This window comes from Podarcis vaucheri (assembly GCF_965113315.1).
Source record: "Podarcis vaucheri genome assembly, chromosome: 2".
Lineage (NCBI taxonomy): Eukaryota > Metazoa > Chordata > Lepidosauria > Squamata > Lacertidae > Podarcis > Podarcis vaucheri.
In genome coordinates, this window is record NC_138760.1 from 80,606,395 (window position 1) to 80,628,031 (window position 21,637).

The 21,637-nt window shown below is 43.1% G+C and overlaps 2 protein-coding genes across 4 annotated transcripts in view; one reads left to right on the forward strand and one right to left on the reverse strand.

The window, feature by feature from the left end:
• STAB1 (stabilin 1) overlaps positions 1-14,754 on the forward strand; it is a 101,138-nt gene extending 86,384 nt beyond the window's left edge. For 2 of the 3 annotated variants that reach the window (XM_082214467.1, XM_082214469.1), the window contains 12 exons: positions 694-801; positions 2,565-2,758; positions 3,379-3,523; positions 7,981-8,114; positions 8,649-8,814; positions 9,038-9,144; positions 9,408-9,527; positions 10,821-10,967; positions 11,131-11,250; positions 12,045-12,188; positions 12,976-13,086; positions 14,042-14,754. In XM_082214467.1, the coding sequence (XP_082070593.1) occupies positions 694-801; positions 2,565-2,758; positions 3,379-3,523; positions 7,981-8,114; positions 8,649-8,814; positions 9,038-9,144; positions 9,408-9,527; positions 10,821-10,967; positions 11,131-11,250; positions 12,045-12,188; positions 12,976-13,086; positions 14,042-14,098 (1,553 nt within the window). In that variant the 3' untranslated portion in view covers positions 14,099-14,754. The remainder of the gene's footprint in view (positions 1-693; positions 802-2,564; positions 2,759-3,378; positions 3,524-7,980; positions 8,115-8,648; positions 8,815-9,037; positions 9,145-9,407; positions 9,528-10,820; positions 10,968-11,130; positions 11,251-12,044; positions 12,189-12,975; positions 13,087-14,041) is intronic. The other variant, XM_082214468.1, reaches the window with a different exon arrangement.
• A 1,867-nt stretch (positions 14,755-16,621) lies between these two features.
• Positions 16,622-21,637, reverse strand: part of NT5DC2 (5'-nucleotidase domain containing 2) — a 34,287-nt gene continuing 29,271 nt past the window's right edge. The window contains exons 11-14 of the mRNA XM_082214649.1: positions 20,997-21,083; positions 20,152-20,292; positions 19,848-19,912; positions 16,622-18,524 (exon numbers count right to left, since the gene is read on the reverse strand). Coding sequence (XP_082070775.1) covers positions 18,263-18,524; positions 19,848-19,912; positions 20,152-20,292; positions 20,997-21,083 — 555 coding nt within the window. The 3' untranslated portion in view covers positions 16,622-18,262. The remainder of the gene's footprint in view (positions 18,525-19,847; positions 19,913-20,151; positions 20,293-20,996; positions 21,084-21,637) is intronic.

A 21,637-nucleotide genomic window follows, 5' to 3' on the forward strand; every position in this document is an offset into this window, starting at 1 on the left:
GCACCGGGCACAACATCTGGGGGTTAGGGTTAGGGGGCGCAAATCCACGGGTTAGGGGGTGCAAATTACTTGCCTTGCCCCGGGTGCTGACAACCCACGCTACGCCACTGGTGCCCCCCATTTGATGTGGGAAGCTGTCATTGCCTTTCTGCATGCCATGGTTCTGATACTGAAGAGCACCCTAGTCATTTACATTTAATGTAATGTTTACTTTCTCCCTGAGAAGCAAATGACCTGCCCAAGGAAGCTTTGACGCTGAATGAGAAATTGCAGCTACCCCTGTGCAAGCTCAACACACACAGTCCACTGTACACTAGCCCAGAGTGCCTTTGATGTCTATAAACTGACCAAAAGAAGATTAGGTTTGACCAGCCTCACTGTACACAATAATGGCATGGTTTTTTTTTGGGGGGGGGTTGTGGGAGAAGAGAGGTGCAATCTCTTGAAATAAACTGATTTGAGATGTGTTATATGTGTTTTGGTCACTTGCATTTTTGTTCCTATGAGAAATTTTGGCAGATGAAATGGTTTTTCAAATAAAACTTTCCCCCTGGACATGAGGAAATTTTCCATTGTTTGTGGACTTCCCACATCATCTCTAGCTGGAAGAGCAGTGTGCTGTGAAATAAGCCCTGAAATGTGTCTGAAAATGGAATGGAATTAACTAATGAGCCTGACTTCTTTTATATCTAGCTGTGGTGCCTGTGTGTTCCCCAGCCTGCCATCGTAATGCTGTGTGCCGGTCCAATAATACATGCGAATGTAGCCTACATTATGAGGGAGACGGGTGGACATGCAAAGGTATTGAATGAATCTAGCATTTAAGAACCATGTTTAAGGAGTCACTAAGACTCTTGTCATGTTGGGGTAGTATCAGAAAAGCTTTCAGTAATACAATGGTATTGCAAATAGCAACAAATTTAGTTTGTGAACCATCCTAACACCACTTATGCTGCATCCTTGAATGTAAGGTTGCATTCTCCAAATGACTATATCGAGTCTGCATGGGTTTTGGTTTTTCCCCAGTAATGTTGCAAGATACTGTGACCATGGTCTTACAGAGGGCTTATCCATGCTTACCTTTTGCCCTGCTGTTTCCAGGCACAGGTCGGCACTTAAAAGCTCCATGTCCAAGTGTTTTTGTTGGGTTTTTTTGCCCCAGGGATTTCCTCCTGAAAACCCTGCTCTTTAGTGCTCGATCGGAACAAACATCAATTTGGGTTTCCCACGGATTATCATTTGCTCTGATTGAGCTTTAAAAAGCAGGTTTTGGAAAGGAAGGATTTGGACCAAAAAAGAAGAAGAAGGGGTGTTTAGACATGGAGTTATAAAGTGCAGACCGTGCCTGGAAAGAGAGGAGAAAGGTTAGTGTGGATAAATTTAGAGACTGGTTTATTTGTCACTGCTTCCCTCCCAGAGATGCTGGGAGGGAACTGAGGATCACCACCATAGAACTCTTAAGAATCCTCTCAGATATTCCTTTGGGGAAGGTTTGTAATGAGGTGTGGATTTTGGAAAGCTCAAAGGCCATATCTCATTACAAACAAACCCTTCCCAAAGGAATATTTGGGAGGATTCTTAGCCTCTGAAGATAATTGTTACTCTAGATTTACAGATGGAGAACTGCTAAGGAGAATTGTTTCTGAGAGGGTTACTTTAAAGCATGCTTCCCTGAATTGAAATCCGTCCCAAACTACTCTAGTTATTGAAACATAGAGACAGAACGCTGGTCATGATTCTAAAAAGTTTATAACAATCAAATGCTTGGATTCTCAAGTTATTTTTTATTATTTGTTTTCAAACATTGCAGAACCCTGACAATGCAGTATACTTGCAGTATACATAAAATAAAATGTAATTTACCTGCTGGGTCAATTCAGAAGGTCCTTGGACATTAGGGTGATCTGGAACTGCTCTTCTAAAGTACTTTCTGAATAGAGATGTTTATATAATCACTTCTGTCAGATTCCAAGCTGGATGATTGGTTTCCTCTATACTAGAATGCATTGTTGAGGAGGTACCGGTACATTTTTTGAATTTTCCAAGCTGCCTCCTTTTTTGCACTCTTTGTATTAGAAACTCGTCAAAGGTAAATCTTAAAAATAAGTTCTCTTTCCATCATAATACGGGCAGTTGCATAGTAGTGTAAAAGTACAATTGTACAAGTATGTTTTTAAAAACTAAAAAGAATGAATGATGAGTTGATGTTGCTTTTAATTTCCCCCACCAATTCTGAGTACATGTACAAAACTTGTTTCCACATTCCAAAACCAGGCAATCCTGCTAGAATTCAATGTCAGTGGGATGGTGGCATCTCTCAGAACAGTTGTGGAACTGAAGGACTCTGCTCATCCCTACTTCCCTGTGTTTTTATATTTTGTTGGAAGCCACCTATAGTGACCGGGGCAACCCAATCAGATGGGCAGTGTACAAGTAATAAATTAATAGTCTTAGTCTTATTAAATGGCAAAAGAAGTACCAGGTGAGTCTTGTTCCCCAATTGGTAGCAGGAGGATTAGAGAGCCAGAAGTGAGGCTTTACTGAAAATTCTCTTTTTCATACAGTGATTGACCGGTGTGCGAAAGACAACGGTGACTGCAGTGACTATGCCAACTGCACACAGATTGGGATTGATGTTTCCTGTAGCTGTTTCCCAGACTACGAAGGTGATGGCTACATCTGCAGCCCTATTGACAGGTGTGCAGATGGCATGAATGGAGATTGCAGTGAGCATGCCACTTGCATCACCACAGGTCCTGTAAGTATGACCCTCTGTAGAGCACAGCAGTCCTAGGAAAATTTTGGGATGAAAATGGACAGTGGCTATAGAAACTCTGAGGTTCTTCACATTACCACTTGCATTCTTGTTGTCCGCTTGCAAACCCAAGCTTCAGTAAAGGAATGTGGAATTTTCTGTGCTATACAACTTTAGCTAAGAGCTGGGGAAGGAGATCTCATATTTAGTTTGCTTGTCAGAGTGCTGCATTTCACTTTTAGCAAAATCAAGGCAAAGCACTGCCTAGCTGGATGACTTGAAACCACATTTGTGAGAGCAGGGAAACTCACACATTTCTTCAGCCTCCTGAAAAAAATCACCACCATTTTCAGCTCATGAGAATGCATGCAAAATACAAAGCACAGTGATGCAGGCGAAAGGTTTCTGTTTGGATTTGGAAATGCAATTCAGTGAAAAGTGTCACCTAAGAATTAACCCCTCTTTGACCCTTCCAACATGTAAAGTTATCAGGAGACTTAGCATGACATTTCCCCTTTGGCTTGGTGTTCAATTGTCTTTCCCCCCAGTGGTCCTTGCCTTCTGCATCGTCCTGTGTTTTGCCATAAGATTGCTGTGATAATGTGGGTTCCTTTGCCCTGCAGAATTCCCGGCGGTGTGAGTGCCATGCCGGTTACGTTGGAAATGGAATCCAGTGCTTGGAGGAAGCTATCCCACCCATAGACCGTTGCTTGGAAAATAATGGGCAGTGCCACTCTGAGGCTCTCTGTAGTGACCTGCATTTCGAAGGTATAGGTCCCTGTTACCATCCTATAATTTCCATGGAACAATCCTTGTTTTATAAGATGTATGCTTTGTACCTGTAAGATTTTAAATAGTTTTTAGTGTTGTATTATACACAGTTGTAACCTGCCCCAGGACCTTAGAGTGAAGGGCGGGAAATAAACCCTCCTCCGCCTCATTGTCTCCCTTGTAATGTGTGTGTGCAACAGAGGGGAAACCCCAGACCCCATCTTGGCAAAACTAGATACATACCCATTCAGGTCCATCTTCCTCTTTCCCATTAACACTCATCCAGTTTGATGAGCTTTCCTCTATTGCCTCTCTTGAAATTTATTGGTGGCCTCTTTTGCCAGCAGACATCTACCACCTCTTTCCTTGACTATTTTGATACATTATCTATTAGGTCAGAGGATATCAGCCCCCAGGGGTACACTTGTTTCCTTGGCACTACCATGGAAAGCCTACCCAAAAGCTATCACTCAGCTTTCTTTTCCATGACCTCCCCTGTCTCTGAGACAACACTTTCCTGTTGAGGTTGGAACTTAACGGGTTAAGTTCTTCCCATGATGCCACACCATTCTGACGTCAATTTTGGAAGCTTGGGAGGAGCTTGGGAAGAGTATGCCAGTCCCACTCGGTACTTTGTGGGGAAAGGATGCAGTTTTGTCATGGCTGCAAATAGTCCTGGAAATTCCTGAGAAATGTTGGAATAAAAGCTGTAAATAGACAAACCTGGACTGTGTGTGTTTGTCTGGAAGCCAAGCTACATGACAGTTTTACACCGCTGTGTAATCTCTGCTACGGCGTGACTGAGAGATCGGAGCAGAGCGTGCGGCAGGAGAAGTGTGCCGGGCAGTAAAGAGCTAATTGAGGATCGTAAATCAATTAGCGGGGGTCGCGCCAGATCAAACAAATTGCACAGGTTATGGATACCCTAAATCACCTATCGTAAAACTGTCACGGAAGAGCTGCCGGGAGCTGAGAAATCTGCGGTGTCTAGCAGAGGAGCTCGGGAGCAAGCAAGCAAGCAAGCTGAAAGACGCTGTTGCTGAATGCTGTGGAGCTGTGAGCTGAGAGCAGCAAGGAAACGTTTCTCCACGCCAGAAGAGCTGGTGCTTTTGTAAGTACAGCTTGGGGCCCCTGGGGAGAACAGGAGAACATGGCAGATGGCCAGGAGGTGATTCAAGCTCCGTTTGAACAGCTTGAGGAACTCACCGCCCAAGCGTGGAATACCTGGGCAAGATGGGTGAGAGCGTGGTTTATAGCCACGGAGGTTTGGGACATTTCCCAGAGGGAACCAGTGCAACTGGTGGACAGAGATGCAGGAAAGCTGGAGTCTGTTTCTCTGGAGGAGAAAATGCAGAGGGAGAAAGCTATGAGAGCTGAGGTCTGCATGTTGAGAGCAGGTGTTCATGCAAATTTGCAACATCACCTGGATGGCGTTGAATCTGCGTGTGAGGCCTGGAGTGTGCTGAAACGTCTGTGTGAAGGCTCAGCAGGAGGCCTAGGGCAGATGGAAGCTGAAAGCCTAGAGATGGCTGGAGCCCCTGTTCCTGATGATTTAGCCTCAAGGAGTGCTAGTGAGCAAGTCGGGGGGGCGGAAAGTTCCAAAGGCAAGTTTGAAAAGTTTTCCACTGAATCTGCTGGAATGGAGCGGCAGTTCAGGGGGGGCGGATCTGGCAAGGAGTGCTTTTCCGGAAGAAGGAGAAGGAGGGCCAGGCCAGCTGGGAGGCGCACCAAGCAGTGTTTTTCCACTGGGTTTCGTCGATGCTACGTGTGTGGATCTCACAGTCATTTCAAAAGAGGCTGCCCACAGAAAGAGAGAGCAGCTGCACAGGAAGGCTTCAAGGACACCTTCCATGGAAATCAGTCGGGTTTCCATGGGAACCAGTCTGGAAGGGGAGGTCAGCGTGGGAACGCAAGAGAAGGACGAGGAAAACAACGTCAGGAGACTTATCAAATCACGGCTAGTCTGGCGTTGGCTGGAGACAGCCGTGGGACAAGCCAAGAGCTAAGTTTTGTTATTGACTCTGCAGCTAATCGCAATTTGATTCCAGAGACACCTGCTGTCGAGAGGTGGAACTGCACGGCAATTCCTGCCGGGAAAACTGTACTGTTTGCAAATGGACAGAAAAGAAATATGACTAATGCTGTAAATTTGCATTTTTGTATTTTACAGGAAACGTTGGAGTGTTGTACTGTTCCTGGGATGCAACACTGTCTTTTATCTGTGCCTTATTTACTGAAAAAGGGATTTACGGTTTGTTTTCAGGGTGATGTGTGCACAATCTCCAAAGGAGGGAGGATGCTTGCCAAGGTTAAAAAGGGGCAGAATGATCTCTTCATTCTTAAAACGTCTCTGGAGGGTGGTGGGAAGGTTGAGAAAGCACAAGCACTGCGTGCTACAATTCCCAATCATGATTCATGCGTACATGCTTGGCATACACGAACAGCTCATAGTTCTCTTGAAGAACTACAGGTGCTGCCAGAAGTTTCCAATGGTTGTAAGATCTCAGAATGTGGACATGCTGTAAATTGTGAAACTTGCAAACTGGCAAAGGTAAAAGGATGCAGTTATCCAAAGGTTGAAAGGATAACAACAAGGCCTTTTGAACTGATTCACATAGATTTGTGGGGTCCTGTAAAGGAACCAAGTCTGGGAGGGTCAAGGTTTCTGCTCTCGATGCAGGAGGATTTTACTCAGAATTCCTGGATACATGGCCTCAAATCCAAGGATGATGCAGCACAGCTGATCAAAGGGTGGATTGAGGGGGTGGAACAAAGGTTTTCCACCAAAGTGCACGCTGTCACAAGTGACAGAGGAGCTGAGTTTACAGGTTCTGCTTTGCAGAAGTACTTTCACAAGAAAGGGATACGTCACACAGTGACTTCACCCAATCAGTGGGGGGCGGCAGAGCAGAAGTGTCAGGCTCTGGTTAAAACTGCACAGGTGTTGCTGGAAGATTCTGGGTTACCTCCAAGGTTTTGGCTGGAGGCAATCAAGTATGTAAGCTTCACCTGGAATCGCACCTACAATTCCATGGTAGGGGACACACCGTTTGGGTTGTTGCATGGCAGGAAACCCCAGATTCATTTTTTGCGTATGTTCGGGTCACGTGCGTCTGTGCCGGTACCTGCTGCTTTGCAGGGGCCAGACGGATCCAAGTTCCGAAAAATGATCTTCTGTGGGTATGAGCCAACAGCGAGTGCATGGAGATTTGCATTTCCATCAGGTGATCAGAGTAAGTTACTGATCAGTAAACACGCTGAGTTCTATGAGCAGGATAAAAAGACACAAGCTGCTGTCAAGCGTGATGTTCTTTCAGAGTGTCTCTCTGATTCAGAACAGGAAGATTATGAGGGGGAGGAAGAAGAAGCTGAGTCTGATGATGACGATCAGGTAACTGACCAAAGTCAGGAACAGGAGGAGGTATCGGTAGTTTCTCCACAAGATGTAAGGAGAACACCCAAAAGCGAGCCTAGTTCCCCTGTGAGTGTAATGGAGAGGATTCGAAAACGTTTTAAGTCAGAGGGGGAATCCCGTGATGCTGAGGACACATTTCCTGGTGGCAGTGAGTCAGAGGTAACATCTGAGTTTATGCCCAGAAGGTCTAGTCGCACAACAAAGGGCATTCCACCTGAAAGATACCAGGCAACATGTGCGTGGGCGAGATTCGCACAGTGTGATTCTGGGAGTGTTGAAAGGGTTCAACAGGTGCCTGGGAAAGATGCTGGGAAGGAGCACAAGGCAAAGGGTAAGGTGTTGAGCTCAAAAAGGTCTTGTCAGAAGGTGCAGCAAGGGGGGGTGTTGAGGTTGGAACTTAACGGGTTAAGTTCTTCCCATGATGCCACACCATTCTGACGTCAATTTTGGAAGCTTGGGAGGAGCTTGGGAAGAGTATGCCAGTCCCACTCGGTACTTTGTGGGGAAAGGATGCAGTTTTGTCATGGCTGCAAATAGTCCTGGAAATTCCTGAGAAATGTTGGAATAAAAGCTGTAAATAGACAAACCTGGACTGTGTGTGTTTGTCTGGAAGCCAAGCTACATGACAGTTTTACACCGCTGTGTAATCTCTGCTACGGCGTGACTGAGAGATCGGAGCAGAGCGTGCGGCAGGAGAAGTGTGCCGGGCAGTAAAGAGCTAATTGAGGATCGTAAATCAATTAGCGGGGGTCGCGCCAGATCAAACAAATTGCACAAACAATTGAAAATGAAAAAGGCCTCACAATCAGAAAATACAATTGCAGCTCAATCTTTTGCAGGTCACCTATTGCGTTTGGGTTGCAGGCTGCGAGTCTGCAGAAGAAAATGGGGGATGGGAAGCGTTAGCCCTGAGTTGCAAACCGTTTCCCTCAGAGATGGGCCCACAGTCATTTGTGCTGGGCACACCAAAGGGCACTTTTTCCAGATCTGACCCACAGCAATGTCTAAAGGGGCGCAATATTGTATGCTTGTTTTCCAGAAAAAACAGTCGGGGTCTTCCACCTGCAGTCTCCCCAGGGAAAGTACAGATTTACTTATCAAGAGGCTGAAGCGGCTTGTGCTGCTGAGGGAGCGACGGTGGCCACTCTTAAGCAGCTGTCTGCCGCACAACAGGTAACAGTGCAGCCATTGCCTCGCTCATTTCCCTTGACAGTTGGTCTGAGGAGTTCAGCTCTTCTCCCACCAAGTTCCTAAGAATGTGCGTGCGCACGCATGTTTGTGCACGCATGTGCCTCAAGAAGCCCTTGACATTCCTATTGGCTGTTGTTTCCCTGCCACAGCGGTTGCCTAACACACTCAAACTATTTCAGAAGGTGGGTGTTGACCTGCTCTTTCTGTGATGAAATAGGCTGTGAATGAACAAGCATGGAAGGTAAATGCTCCCAGGTGGGTTCCTCCCCTCCCCCCCCCCCACACTCCCGCACTCCACCCAATAACCATGGTTTGGTAAATGAGCATCTTGCCTATGACACGTGAATGAAATGAAATACTGCCCCCTGCAGCCCAGGCATGGCTTCGCAGTCTGAGTGAGACAAGTACATGGTGAATAAGAGCAAGTTGGCTCTGGGTGAGAGAACCTGTTCAAGGTCATGGTCTGACTGAAATACAGGATGTTAAGAGAAGTCTGTGTTTCTTTTCTTTCTCCAGATGGGTTTCCACCTGTGCACAGTAGGTTGGCTTTATAATAGGTCAGCAGGCTACCCAACTGTGTACCCGAGTTTGAAGTGTGGCAGTCACCATGTTGGAATTGTGGACTACGGCTTTCGAAGTAACGCCAGTGAGAAGTGGGATGCTTACTGCTACAGAGTTCAGGGTGAGAAAATACGGCTTGATCAGTAGGAGTTCAAACTAGGGATACCTCAAGTTTGGCTAGATGGGGATATTGAAGCTAGCGAGTGCCCCAAGCTGAATCGGGGATGGAATAGAGAAGTGAAGCTAAGTGGGATGGAAGCTCTATTGCCTGAAACTGATTTGCATGCCAAATCATGGCATACGAAAGTTTACACCATCTCTTCCTCCTTTCCCCCCTCTTTCAGATGTGCAGTGTGTCTGTAGGGATGGGTTTGTGGGAGATGGCTACACATGCACAGGGAGTCTTGTGGCAGTGCTGGCCCAGAAGGCAAATTTCTCAGTCTACTATTCTGTAAGTACATTCATGCTTCTTTTGGCTGGTATGGAGCAGGGAGGCCTCGGGAGGTGACTTTCTCTATGTATTCTTGCTGCTCTGTGTACCTGAGAGCAGGGGCTCCCAGTTTAGGGGGCCATGGACTTATCCCAAAAGGTTCATGAAGAAGGTATTCTACCCATCTGCTCACTCAGTGTTTAAAGGAGAAGGGGGGTGGCTGCTGCTTCCAAGAGCAGAGCTATTCTTTTAGGCTGACCACCACATTCCTTTCTATGTTTCAGATGGTACTGGATTATGCCAATGCCACCCAAGAAGGATGGGAATTTTTTAATTTCCTCTCCACAGACATGACTTACAAAACTCTTTTTGTACCCCTGAACTCCGGCTTTCAGAAAAATGCAGTAAGAAATGCAAAACAGGATTTTGCGATATTATTATTTTGTACTTGCACCGCAGCCTTAAAGTGGTTTAGTTTTGGTTGAATGAACGCATGAATAATTGTATGGCTTAATTAACCAATGGTCATCACTGTCTACAAGAACTGGTCAAATATAAGATCACTGAAGTAAACCGTTGTATCAAAATACATTCAAATCAGATTCCCTTAAAGCAAATGACCTCCAAAAGAAAAGACTAGATTAAATGTTTATTCCCTTTTCCCATGGAGTCCTGGGAATTTCTGCGGTCTCAGGGAATAGAAGTTTGTAGCACCTTGGCCAAATTATGTTAGAATTATTTTGGGAAAGCCATGGCAGCTAAACCATAAATCTAATTTGTTGTATTGATAATGGCCTCAAAGTAGTTCTGAAACAAGGTTTCTATTTTAGAGGAGACCTGCATTCCATACCCAAATAAAGCCAGTGACATCAACTAGCCACAGAGTCCCTGTTCTTGTGTCATTTAAATGTAAATGAAAGCTTTGCAGCAGAATAGCTTTGAAGAATGTCCTCAGAGCTGAGCTCCAAATTTATTTACTGAAGTTTAAAAATAAACTCTTGGATCTGATGGCGGAAGGTATTTTCAAGGAGGCGTTGAAAAAAGAATGAGTTTCTTTTCATGTTTTAAGTTTCAGAATGTGAAACATCCTCACAGCAGAGGAGACTGGCAACCCAGTCCGTGAAGCGTGGTAGGACAAAGAGACCCTAACTTTACACTGGGGCTGTCCAAACAATGAAGATAACATAGCTAGTTTTATATCACTAAACTGACTTCACTTGAACAGAAAGCAACATATTCAGCTTGTGAAGGAATGCAGAATTTGCTGTAACTGCATGGCCAAGCACCAGGAGTTATATAACGGATGGCTCTTTGCTCCAGTGAAGGCTTCCATGAATAGAAGGACACCATTTTAAAAAATCCTTCTCAATCCTAGGAAACAAACTGGAGGGGGGCAGGCTCAGGGGCAGCAAAAGGGGGAATTAGTGAAAATTGCTTTCCCCCTTCATTCTGCTCACAGAGGCTTCCAAATAATAGATAAACCTTCTATAAGAGGAGAGATACAATTCAATATCTCTGTTCAATCCTTTCCATTGGCTCTGCCCCAGCTGTGCTTGTGTTGTGTGTATATATTGTGTTGTCACACAGAGAGGTTGAACTGAAGGTTGCAATGAAGCTGACTATGGTTTTGTCTCTCCTCTTTTTCTCACCAATATCATAACTTTGAATGGAACTGAAACTCTTCTTTGTCTTACCAGTCTCTAACACTGAATGATCTGAAGCTTCATTCATCTGCGAGAGACGTGGCCCTGATGAGCTTCAATCTCACGTCTGGTGCCGTTATACCTTCGCAAGCCGGATTCAACCTTTCCATTGCAGATTCCACGAATAACACCCGCTTTCCTGTAAGTATCTCATATGGATAACGACAGAATCAGCTTTACCTTTATGGATTTGACTGTGTAAAATGCTTTGCACCTCATGTAGCAAATTTTATTTGCAATCCTTAAAGTCTTTAAATTGTAATTCACTGGTTTAGTAATTTGGTTTTCTTCACTTTTATTGCACCAGGGTTGTAAGATGATTAATAATTCAGTGATAGTTGAATGGGATATTCTGGCCTCCAATGGGATCATTCATGCTATTGAAGCACCTCTGATGGTACCTCAACTTGGGCAACTTGACCAGGTTGGTTATTAGTTGGTTTGTATTAATCTTTCAGAATTATCCTGCTGCAGAATAATCCAGTTGGCATCCCATTCATCTCTGCTTTACTACATAAGTAGGATTTAAATTCAGTCTTTTAAGAAGTGATGTGCTTTGCAAATAATGATCAGCGGATTTGACTCTGTGTGTTCCCAAGTTTATATATGGAGGCCATGTTGTTTAACTAACATAGATCTGATTGTAATTCATTTTTTCCATAAAATTTCAACTTTTTAAGATTGTGCAGTTACTCATTTTACAGACAAAGATCCTGAACAACAAAATAAACCATATCCAATTTCACAGAACCTTTTAAAAAAAATTCACCCCAAAACTAAGCCATAAAAATTACCCAGTTTCTTATGTTCAAGGCCAAAATGATACTATAAATGATACTATAACTATCCGATTAGCTACCCAGCAGTAACAAGATAACCAAAATTATGACCAAGATGCAACATTGTATTGATTGGAAGAGAAGGAAAGCTGCAGGGCTACTTGGGGGTTGGTCAGAAGTACTTCTCCTTTATTGGTTGCTGCTTCCTGTCCAACTTCTCCGGCAGTTTTCTACAGCTTCACAGCAGGAAGCATGCCAAATCACCTCTTGCTCTGGTGGCTGTTTTCGGGGGCAGAGATCCACCAAACATAATCATAATGATAGAGTTTTCGGATTTGCTGTAGAACAGCGTGGCACTTTCAGAAAACACTAGCTGCCTTTAACTAAGGCAGGACTCTAATCCAACATTTTGAAATACGAACAAAACTGCTTTTCACAGGTTGTTGGTGCTGTGAAATCACCTGCTGCTGTGACCATCGGTGTATCCATTGCAGTCTCCCTAGTATTGTGTGCAATGGTGGCTGGCGTGTCCTACATCTACCTCAAAAGGAAGAACCAAGGATTCCAGTTTCGCTATTTCAAGGTATCTTCGTCATGCATTTTGTTTATTTAAACCATTAATATACCACCTATCATAGTCTCTAAACGGTTTACAAGTCCTGCAAAGTGTCAGCTCTTCATTCATTACTCCCACAGACTTTCCACCATCAATTATATGGATTAAGTGGGGAAATAACTTTTAATTTCTTGCATTCTCATTTCTGGTCACAGGCACCTGTAACATTGTATCCATGCCAAGTATTGGGAGGAATTCAAGAGTGTACTAATTGTGCTAGTGGAATGGCTTGCACAGGAAGCCAGTACAGTTGGATGCACAACAGATTTTATCTAGCCCTGATACTTCCTGTTGCTCAACCAGTTGCACAACCAGCTTTTGTTTTTTATTTTTACGAGATTTATATCCCGCCCTTCATCATAAGATCTCAGGGCAGTTTACAGAATAAAATACAGGATAAAAACAAGTAAATAATTTATTATTTTTTATAGCAACTACTCATTTTTCTGAGGAAAATAGTTAGTTTGCTTAAAAGTTTCATAATTCCTCACGTCCCCCTCACATTGTAGCTTCAGTTATGCATCACAATAGGCAGGACAACTCTAGCTATCGGCTCATTTGGCCAGCCATGCTGCAGGTGTATACGGGATGAGAGAATCCCTTTGAGCACTAATGAAAGAGCACTATATCAATACTAATTATTAAAGTTATAGACCAAATTGATGCCAGTGTTTTGTGCCTTTTTAAATTAATTAATCAGCTTTGCAGTTAGCAGGGCAGAGACATGCTTAGCCTATTTCTACTTTGCCTGTAGGCTGAGCTGGAAGATGACGAGCCTTCTTCCTGGGAGGAAAGGAGCCCACACTTGGTGTCCATTCCAAATCCCATTTATGGAGCAGACATCTCAATCTATGAGCCATTTGAGGTAAGACAACTGATCTTTATATTTTGTTGATACATTTATACAAAGTGTAGTGAAGTTTTTCCTAATTTCAACCCTTTCTACATTTACTGTCCATATATAATCAAAATTAATTAAGAAAGCATTTCTCATTAGTCTCTTAATTGAATCATTTAGAAGCCGCCTTGATTTTCAGGCAATCTGAAGAGGCATTGCTCCCCCAGTCTAGTGGCTGTAACTGAGTATCACAATAAACCAACATTTATAATGATAGGAAAATTTTACCCTCCTTCTGGACTTGACCACTCCCTTGCAGCACAGCTGCAACTTTGGAAGCTTTCCATTCCCTTTTCAATAAACTGCAGTTAAACTTTTTGCAAGAGCCCCCCAAAACTGTGGCAAACCTTAACAACGCTGTGTTTGAAGGAAACCAACTTAACTATGGTTTGTAGAACTAAGCCAGCTTCTTCAAGATTAGCTATAGTTTAGGGTTCAGATTAATGTTAAAATATGATTAATTCAAACCGGAAACAAACACTTCCACTCTCCTTGCAGTCTCAGCAGAAGAGAGAGGGGAGCATGCAAGTTTGTGGGAAAGCTAGGTTGATTCCTGTGATCACAAACCATAGCCTATCATGGCATCTGAATACAAGCAAAGTTTTGCTTTTCCATTCATCTTTCAGAAGGCGATCACCAAACTGGGATTGGCAGTACTTAGTATCTTGGCATAGTGCCGTTGAATAATCTTCAATAAAAGATCTAAAATGGTGAATTTAAGGCTGCCCAAAATGATTGCTTCCTTTGCTCTTGCAATGTGCACCAAGCCACAGATGGTCCACATGGCATACTTGTAGTGGACAATTGATATTGTAGTGACCGGTTTGCTTGTACTACAGTAAGTTTGCAAAAGTCAAGCTTGTTCTCTATAGAACTCTTGTCAGATTAACTGACCTAATATGTATTTGAATGTTTGTTTCAGGATTCTCTAACTGGAGAAGATTTTTCAGATGCCTTTGGAATTCGAGGCGACCAGTAAGCTGGAAACAACACTTTTCCAGAAGCTATGTAATTCAGAATGAACAGAATATGGCTGTTATGGACTGCTAAGAAGCCTTGCCTGCCCTTTCAATGGTGAAAAATTAACAAGCGGCTTGAATTGTAAATGTTTAACATACCTCAGTTCCATTCCTCTTCTCACATGGGCAAGAAATTGGGGCCCATAGAGCTGCTTGCCCTTGCATGCACACAGGGACTTTGGCAATTTTCTGTTTGAATGTAGCCCCCTTGTGCTGTTTTGGGTGTCAGGAATGAGTTTCTGGATGTCATAAGGAGTGGCAGTAGGAAGGTGAGGGATGGAAAGTCATGTTGCGTTCTTTGGCTTCTGCTCCTAAATCTTCAGGCTGAAACTTAGGGAATATGATGACTCTTGAATGTGTTTGGATCGGTGGATGCTGTGGAGAATCTTCAGTGGGCCAATAAAATCTGAGTTCAGTTAGATAACTTTACTCTGAAACTGCACTATGGAGCCTTCTGCCGATCCCTTTTTTTAAACGTTACTTAAAAGGCAGTTTGAAATAATACTGCCTGAAAATTGTAGGCCCATCTTCGTTTATAATCCTGCTGAATTTATGTACTGTTCTGAGAATGACAGATGTTTGTAAATGAATGGGAACAAGCAAATGTCAACCTTCATTAAGCGTTTGGTTATTTTGAACCTGAAGATAGTTATTCAACACTTAGTAAGGATACATAATGGTGAGAAGGTATGTTCTGCCTTATGATTGAGAGCCATTATTTAGTAATCCCCACACTGCCATAAGAAAAGACAATGTCAAGAGAAAGTCATTATCCCATGATGCAATACTTTATTTTTGTAAAAATAGTAAATAACCAACAAAAGAAACATTCTACACTTGCAAGGTCACTTAGAACAAACCACAAATTCTGTGTAGTGTGGGAAGGAAGAATGAATGTTTGTGCAGATTGTTGTGAAGTAGGCACGCAGCTGACAACAGGATGTTTTGTGAGCAGACCTGTGAGCCAAAACTATTTTACCTAGCGCAGACAAAATTTGACCAAATCATTATTTCAGTTCTTCAAGTTCTGAGCCATTTGGCATTATACAAAGTAGCCTACTTGTAGTAGAATGAGGATAATGCTAACTTGAGCACCTTATGACACAGAACCTTAGGTTGGGTTTCAAAAATGCTTACAGCTTTTTATTCAAATGCTCATTTCCTTCACCTAAACGTCTAGCCAAACTGATATTATATCACTTAGGAAAACTAGCTGTTTAATATATTTCATGTTCAAAAGCTAGGTCACAGATGGCTTTATGATGCAGGAATCGTTATGTTAGTTATTCATGTTATCTCTTCTGTGCAGTATAAAGTTAATTGGCACATTTAAAGCAGGCAACATTAATAAGGAAATGAAGTGACATCAAGTTTTATACCTTCACTTTGAATGGGAATGCCCAGCCTTTCCAGAAATTCTATGTTGGGCAGGGCTCCCCCCCCCCCCCAATTTTATTCTGGTTGACACCCCTGTAGGCATTCCACAGTGTTATGTGTTTGCCTACACAGTCCTTATCTGTTTTTAAAAGTCATTGTGTTTGAAGAGACTTGACATAGTTGAGAACGTGTCAAAAGAGAAGAAATAACAATAAATAAATAACAGCCCTACATAATATATTAGCTTGCAGGACACATGCAGACTATATAACTGTAGTTCTCATTAAATACAGTGGTACCTCGGGTTAAGTACTTAAGAACAGACCTCTAGAACAAATTAACCTGAGACTGTTCTTAACCTGAAGCACCACTTTAGCTAGTGAGGCCTCCCACTGCCGCTGGGCCGCCGCTGGGCGATTTCTGTTCTCACCCTGAAACAAAGTTCTTAACCCGAGGTACTATTTCTGGGTTAGCGGAGTCTGTAACCTGAAGCGTATGTAACCTGAAGCGTATGTAACCCGAGGCACCACTGTAGTAGAAAACTTCAGAGAAGCCATTTTAAGGTATGTTTGTTTCCTTACTTAAGATGTGAATGATAAAGTGATTTATTTTTTTTGCACAACTAAACTTAAGCCTATTATAGCTACAGAATAATTTATCAAACCACATTTTATAAACCAGCTCAGTGTGTTTGACTAATACGTAGAATTCTAATATAATTCCCTAAAAGAGTAAAATATAAGATACAGTACACAAAGGCCAGTATCCTAGTCTTAAACGACATCACTTTGGTACCATATACATGAGAAACAGCAACAAAACATCTCCTAAAGCATCAACTACAGTGACAACAATTTCTATAGCTTGACAGTAAGGTTGCTTTGGCATCGTTAGAATGCAATTTACCATGTCAATGCACAGTTCAGCTTAATTCCAGTTTTGAACTGCCATTTGTAAGACAAAATAGTTCTTGATAGATTTTTTTTTAAACTGTGCTGGAATCATTTGGAGCAGCTTTATTTATTTATAGCCATACCTAAATTAGCCAGCACAAAACCCATTATAGAATTCAATCAGATTGCAATATTTTAAAAAATATTGAGCCAGCCCAAATGGACTTTGGTGAGTCTTCCAGGGAAAGATGTTCTATTAAATGGCATGTTTCTGATCTGCAGTAGCTGGGTACAAAAACAGGTATTAAGTTGAGGGTCAGGGGGCTCCATTATGATGAAATATAGAAAAGATGTGTCGCCAAACTAGCTTCGGCCCAAAATGTTTGCCTTTACCAATATATAGGAAACGGCCTTCTATCAAGTCAGACCAGTTGCAGGATTTTAGATGGGACATTCCTAAACATACAGAGAGCTTGAACATGAGGCTTTTTATATGCAGAACAAGTGCAAACACTGTAACACTTCAGTTAACATGGTCTTGATAACTCACCCCTTGTCTTAGCTGATGCTTCTTCTGAGTAGTCTTTCAATGGCAGCTCCACCTATTGCACAGTGAAAGAGACCCAGGTTTACATCTCACACAAAGGAGAAAGCACCCATGGCTTCAGCCATTGAACCCTAGGCTCACCTTTTGCAGCACGCTGGTGATAGATTGCGTCCTTCATTTGTGTCAGGCTAAAAAGTAGCAGACGCTTAAATAAAACACCATTTGTTTCCATATTTTGATCTCAAGTTAAGAAATAGGTTTGAAATTCAAGCTACACTTATACAATGGTGAAAAGTAGTTTTTAGAAATATATGGGATTGTATATTTAATAGGGCTGATTGAAACATGCATGCACATCATGTTACGAGTGCAGCAACGACATTCATTGTTGAGCCATTACAAAGCTACCACATCAGCTGATGTTACCACAAACACAGTGCTTTCCAATGGTCAGGTCACACATTGTGCTACAAGTCAGTGTAATCAAGTGGTACATGTGGACCAGTCCACGCTCTAGCAGAAATGCACACTACCTATTGTGAAATCTCACTGTGCTCTCAGCAGCAGTCATTGATCTACCAGGTGAGATACTTTGCTTGTTTAGCCCTTCTGGGCCATGCTCACAAGCTCTGTTGATCACTACATTTGTACATAAAACTGAATTGGCTATATGTTGTTTATTATACTGTGCTCAGTTGTGCAAAGATACACAAGCTAGCACCTTTGAATTTATAACCTAATCAAGTCTTAATCTAGCACATTCTGAGCTGCTGGCAGTTATTAAAGTTTAAAATTCTTTTGCCAAGGATTTAGAGTGCTAGTGAACCAAAAGTAATTCTGGCTTAGGTCTTAAGAATATAAATGTGTCCACATTTTAGTAGGAATACATCCAGAGCTATTTGCCAATATAATCACAGCTAAGTCACATCTAAAGTCTGGGTAGAGACATGGACAAATAGGGCTTTATAGTATCAACAAGTTCTGAGAATATCATCGGATCATGGCTACACAGTGCACAAACTCTGGATCTACACAAACGTTTTTGGTAGAATCTATGTAGAAGGAACTACTTTATGGAGACAGTGCACAGGAACCTAATTCACCTTTGGACTTCTTATCAGTGAAGCATTTCTAAGACATAATTTGCACAGCCTTTTCACTCGTTCATCTTGAGTATCTATTAGGAAGTGCTGGGAGGCAAAGGACAGCAATAGGCACACACTGTAACCAGGTTGCAATCTAAGGCTAAGCTGCTGGGCCCTTCCTATACAACAGCTGTATTGCAGCAGTGGGACATACACATCCTTTCACCGGATGTGCACCATTTCCTCCAAGAATGGAGTCTTCATGCAACCAGTGCAGAGCTGGTCCATCCAGAGGGGAGCTTCATGCTGCAGCGGAGTGCGCCGGGGGTAGAAGGTGAAGTTGACATCATAGTTCAGCAGGCAACTGATGGATGCCATGTAGATGTCAGAGAAACGGATCAGTCTTCGAGAAAAGTAGGTCGGGTTGTGGAAGGTTCGAAAGATGCTTCCAAATTGGGGGTTAAAAAGATTCTTCGAAAGTGACCTGGAAGGAAATAATTTGCTATTAAGCCATGAGAACAAACCCTTGAAAACGTCTGGGGTTGTGCACGGACAGGCGGAGAACCCCCACAGCCCTGGGTGACAGCCGAGTGGAATAATGACTCAAGACAACGTGTTATGGGAGTAAAATTTTGGCCACAACTTTATTAAAGCTCCAGATGTAGGGAGACCTTGGCTTAGGCATTGGGCGTTTATCCCTCCCAGTCCCCAGCCGGGGATCTGGGGAACAGCAGGGTTATCCAGAATGTGTGGGGATTGGGCTGGCTCTGGAGAATGTCTGTTCAAGCAGAGAGCCCGTCCCCCATTTCACCGCCGTCGCAGGGGAGAGCAATGACAACCTATTGGCGTATGGCCAATGCCTCCCATCAAAACAACCCCTTTAACGGGGAACCCTGGGATCGCCGCCGCAGGAGGGGCGTGGGTCACCGCTTCACGCCCCCCCCCCCCATTTAGGGAAGATAGACTAAAGGATTCTGCCCAATGCCTGAAACCGCCAAAGTTGTGATGTTTTGTTACGGGGGAGGCAAAACCTGCCAATGCAAGAAAATTCCTTTCTGGCCCTTCAACAGCGACCATAATGTAGCAGCGCCAGTGTAAAGAAGAGGCTAACCTGCAAAAGAAGGCTTAACTGAGGGAGGGCACGGTGGGAGCTCTGAAGCCGACTGAGAACTCCCAGGTAAGTTCTGCCCACTATTGTGTGGGCAGGGCGATCCCTCCCCTTACCTGCCAACTCTCTCCTGGCAACGCCTCCCCAGCTGGGATTGGGTAACTGGCAGAGGTAGGCGGCTACCTCCAGGTGTCCAGCCTGGGGGGGGGCGAATTCAGGCTGTACTGCCGGGAGCCACATGGGATTGGGGCGGGCGGGCTGCGCACGACCACGCAAAAGGGCCCCCCCCCTTTGATGTGGAGAGCGGTCACTGGGTTACCATAGCTACTCAGAATTCCTCTGCTGTGTATGACTGGTAGATTAGTCTGTTTAAGGGAGCACCCAGCATCCTCTTTAGAGCTTGCTAAAAGCTTTTCCTGCACCTCTTAAGTTCTGAGAGACAGATGAGGAGTGCCTGACATGTTTGTCTTGCTACTTCACCTGCCCTTAAGTAGGCCACCTGCACCCCTGAACTGTGTTCAGTATTGAAGCAAAGCAATATTGGGGAATAGCATACTATGAAAATGCCTTTTTAGTCACAACCAGTTCCTAATTAAGTGTGAGATTTGTGTTTGGAATTTATGTAATAATGCAATGACACTTTTCTCTTTTTTTGAGGCGGGGAGGAACAGACAACAATAAAAAAATATCAAGACCCACCTAATTTCCTGTCGTTCTTTCATCCATTCCAGTAGCACCTGCCTAGATTCTGCATCTTGATACATCTAAAAGTAAAAAAAAAACCCAAGATGTTTGAATATTGAACATATCTGAATATCATGATAAATACATGATTTAATACTTATGAAGGTTGCAGTTTTACATCTCCTTTCTTCAGAGAAAAGAAATACAAACAAGGAAATATAGCCAGGAGGTTGGCTTAGCTACGGTTAGGGTGATGGCAAGCCTAACCATAATCATGCTAGGCAACTACCTAATAAAATCACCATTTGGTCTATTTTACCTGCATTCTCTCCAAAAGTCCTGTAAGAGCTTGCTGCCAAGTCAAAGAGTGCATATATTGTTCTGTATTAATGATTCGGATTTCCGTCTCAAGTTCTGGAACAATGGCACCTGTCCTCCAACCATGCCGCAGCATGAGATCCTAAGAAAGAGGGAGGGAGGGAAGGGCATAGCATACGATACTGCGATGCAGCCTTGTAAATAAGCCCACAATACACATTTTAATAGCCCTGCCATACTGATAAATCAGTTCATAGCCTGAAGGAAAGAGTTTTTCATCCAGTTCTTACTCGCCAACAACAAGCAGGAAAGCCACTATTCGTTGTTAGCTTTTCGCTTTATCCTATAGTCTACTCTTTTCTTTCTTACGCCATTTAATTTTTAAATAAACTTTAATCTTCTTTTAGCTTTATTAGTCCTTGAGGATTGGCAGTCCGTAGGAGTGGAGAAGAGGGGGTGGCGATCTCTGGGTTGAACAGAGTGTGGGGGGAGAGGGGGGAGATCCAACAGTTACTTTTTAAACTGTTATTCTTAAAAATGGTTATATATGGACTGTGGTTTGGAAATGTGCCTTAAAATGGCAGACTAGAAGAAGAAAGTATTTGACCTTTTGCAATAAACTTGATGCTGGTATGGGTTTCAAATCAGGACTGGCTAAAAAGGAACCACCTATGCAATGGGAGTTGATCATGCTGAACAAGAATCAAAGCCAGAGTGTGGGTGTCTTCCACAAATATATCCCAGAGCAACAATACTGAAGAACGAAGCTGTCCTTGGATTTTGGTAGCAAGCAGAGGCCACTAAGTAGCACTGAGATAAAATTCCAAGTGGGACTGGAGTACTTACTGCAAGGTCGCTGTACAAATGGTCACCAAAATAAAGGACCTTGGACCCACGCCAGCCTGTTAGCCGCAGAAAATCAAACAGATTGCCCTTGAAACATAAGATGAACAAAAGAATGTGAGAATAAACTTAAATATCTGGTTTCTTCTTGCAAAGAAAAACAGTGTGTGCCAGTCTTGAAAAGGTCAAAAAAATAAGTCTCTCACTACTTTGATTTTTCTACAGAGCCAAGGAAACAAAGAGAAAATATTTGTTCAGAATAAGCCGCTTATTAAAAAAAACATCCATGGGTAACAGCTTAAGGAGTTCTCACGGGAACTTTGTCAAATTAGGGGAAATGGGGACTTTGGAACGCTAGATTTATAATCCCATCATTCCTACAAATTCATATCTTGCACGTTGTTTGTATTCAAGGAACCATTCCTAAATTTATAGACTAACTGATCCCTAAGTGTGCGGTGAGTTAAGTTCTTATCTGATTCAGCCTCACTGTAGCTTTGTACGACAATCCACTGCTACTCCAATACTACAGTTGAAAAACTACAAACAAAAAGGGGTTGTATCCCGAAAGCAATGGGACTGATGTTAGTAATGATTAATTTCGGTCCCATTACTTTAAATGGGTCTGCTTTAAAGCATAGCTA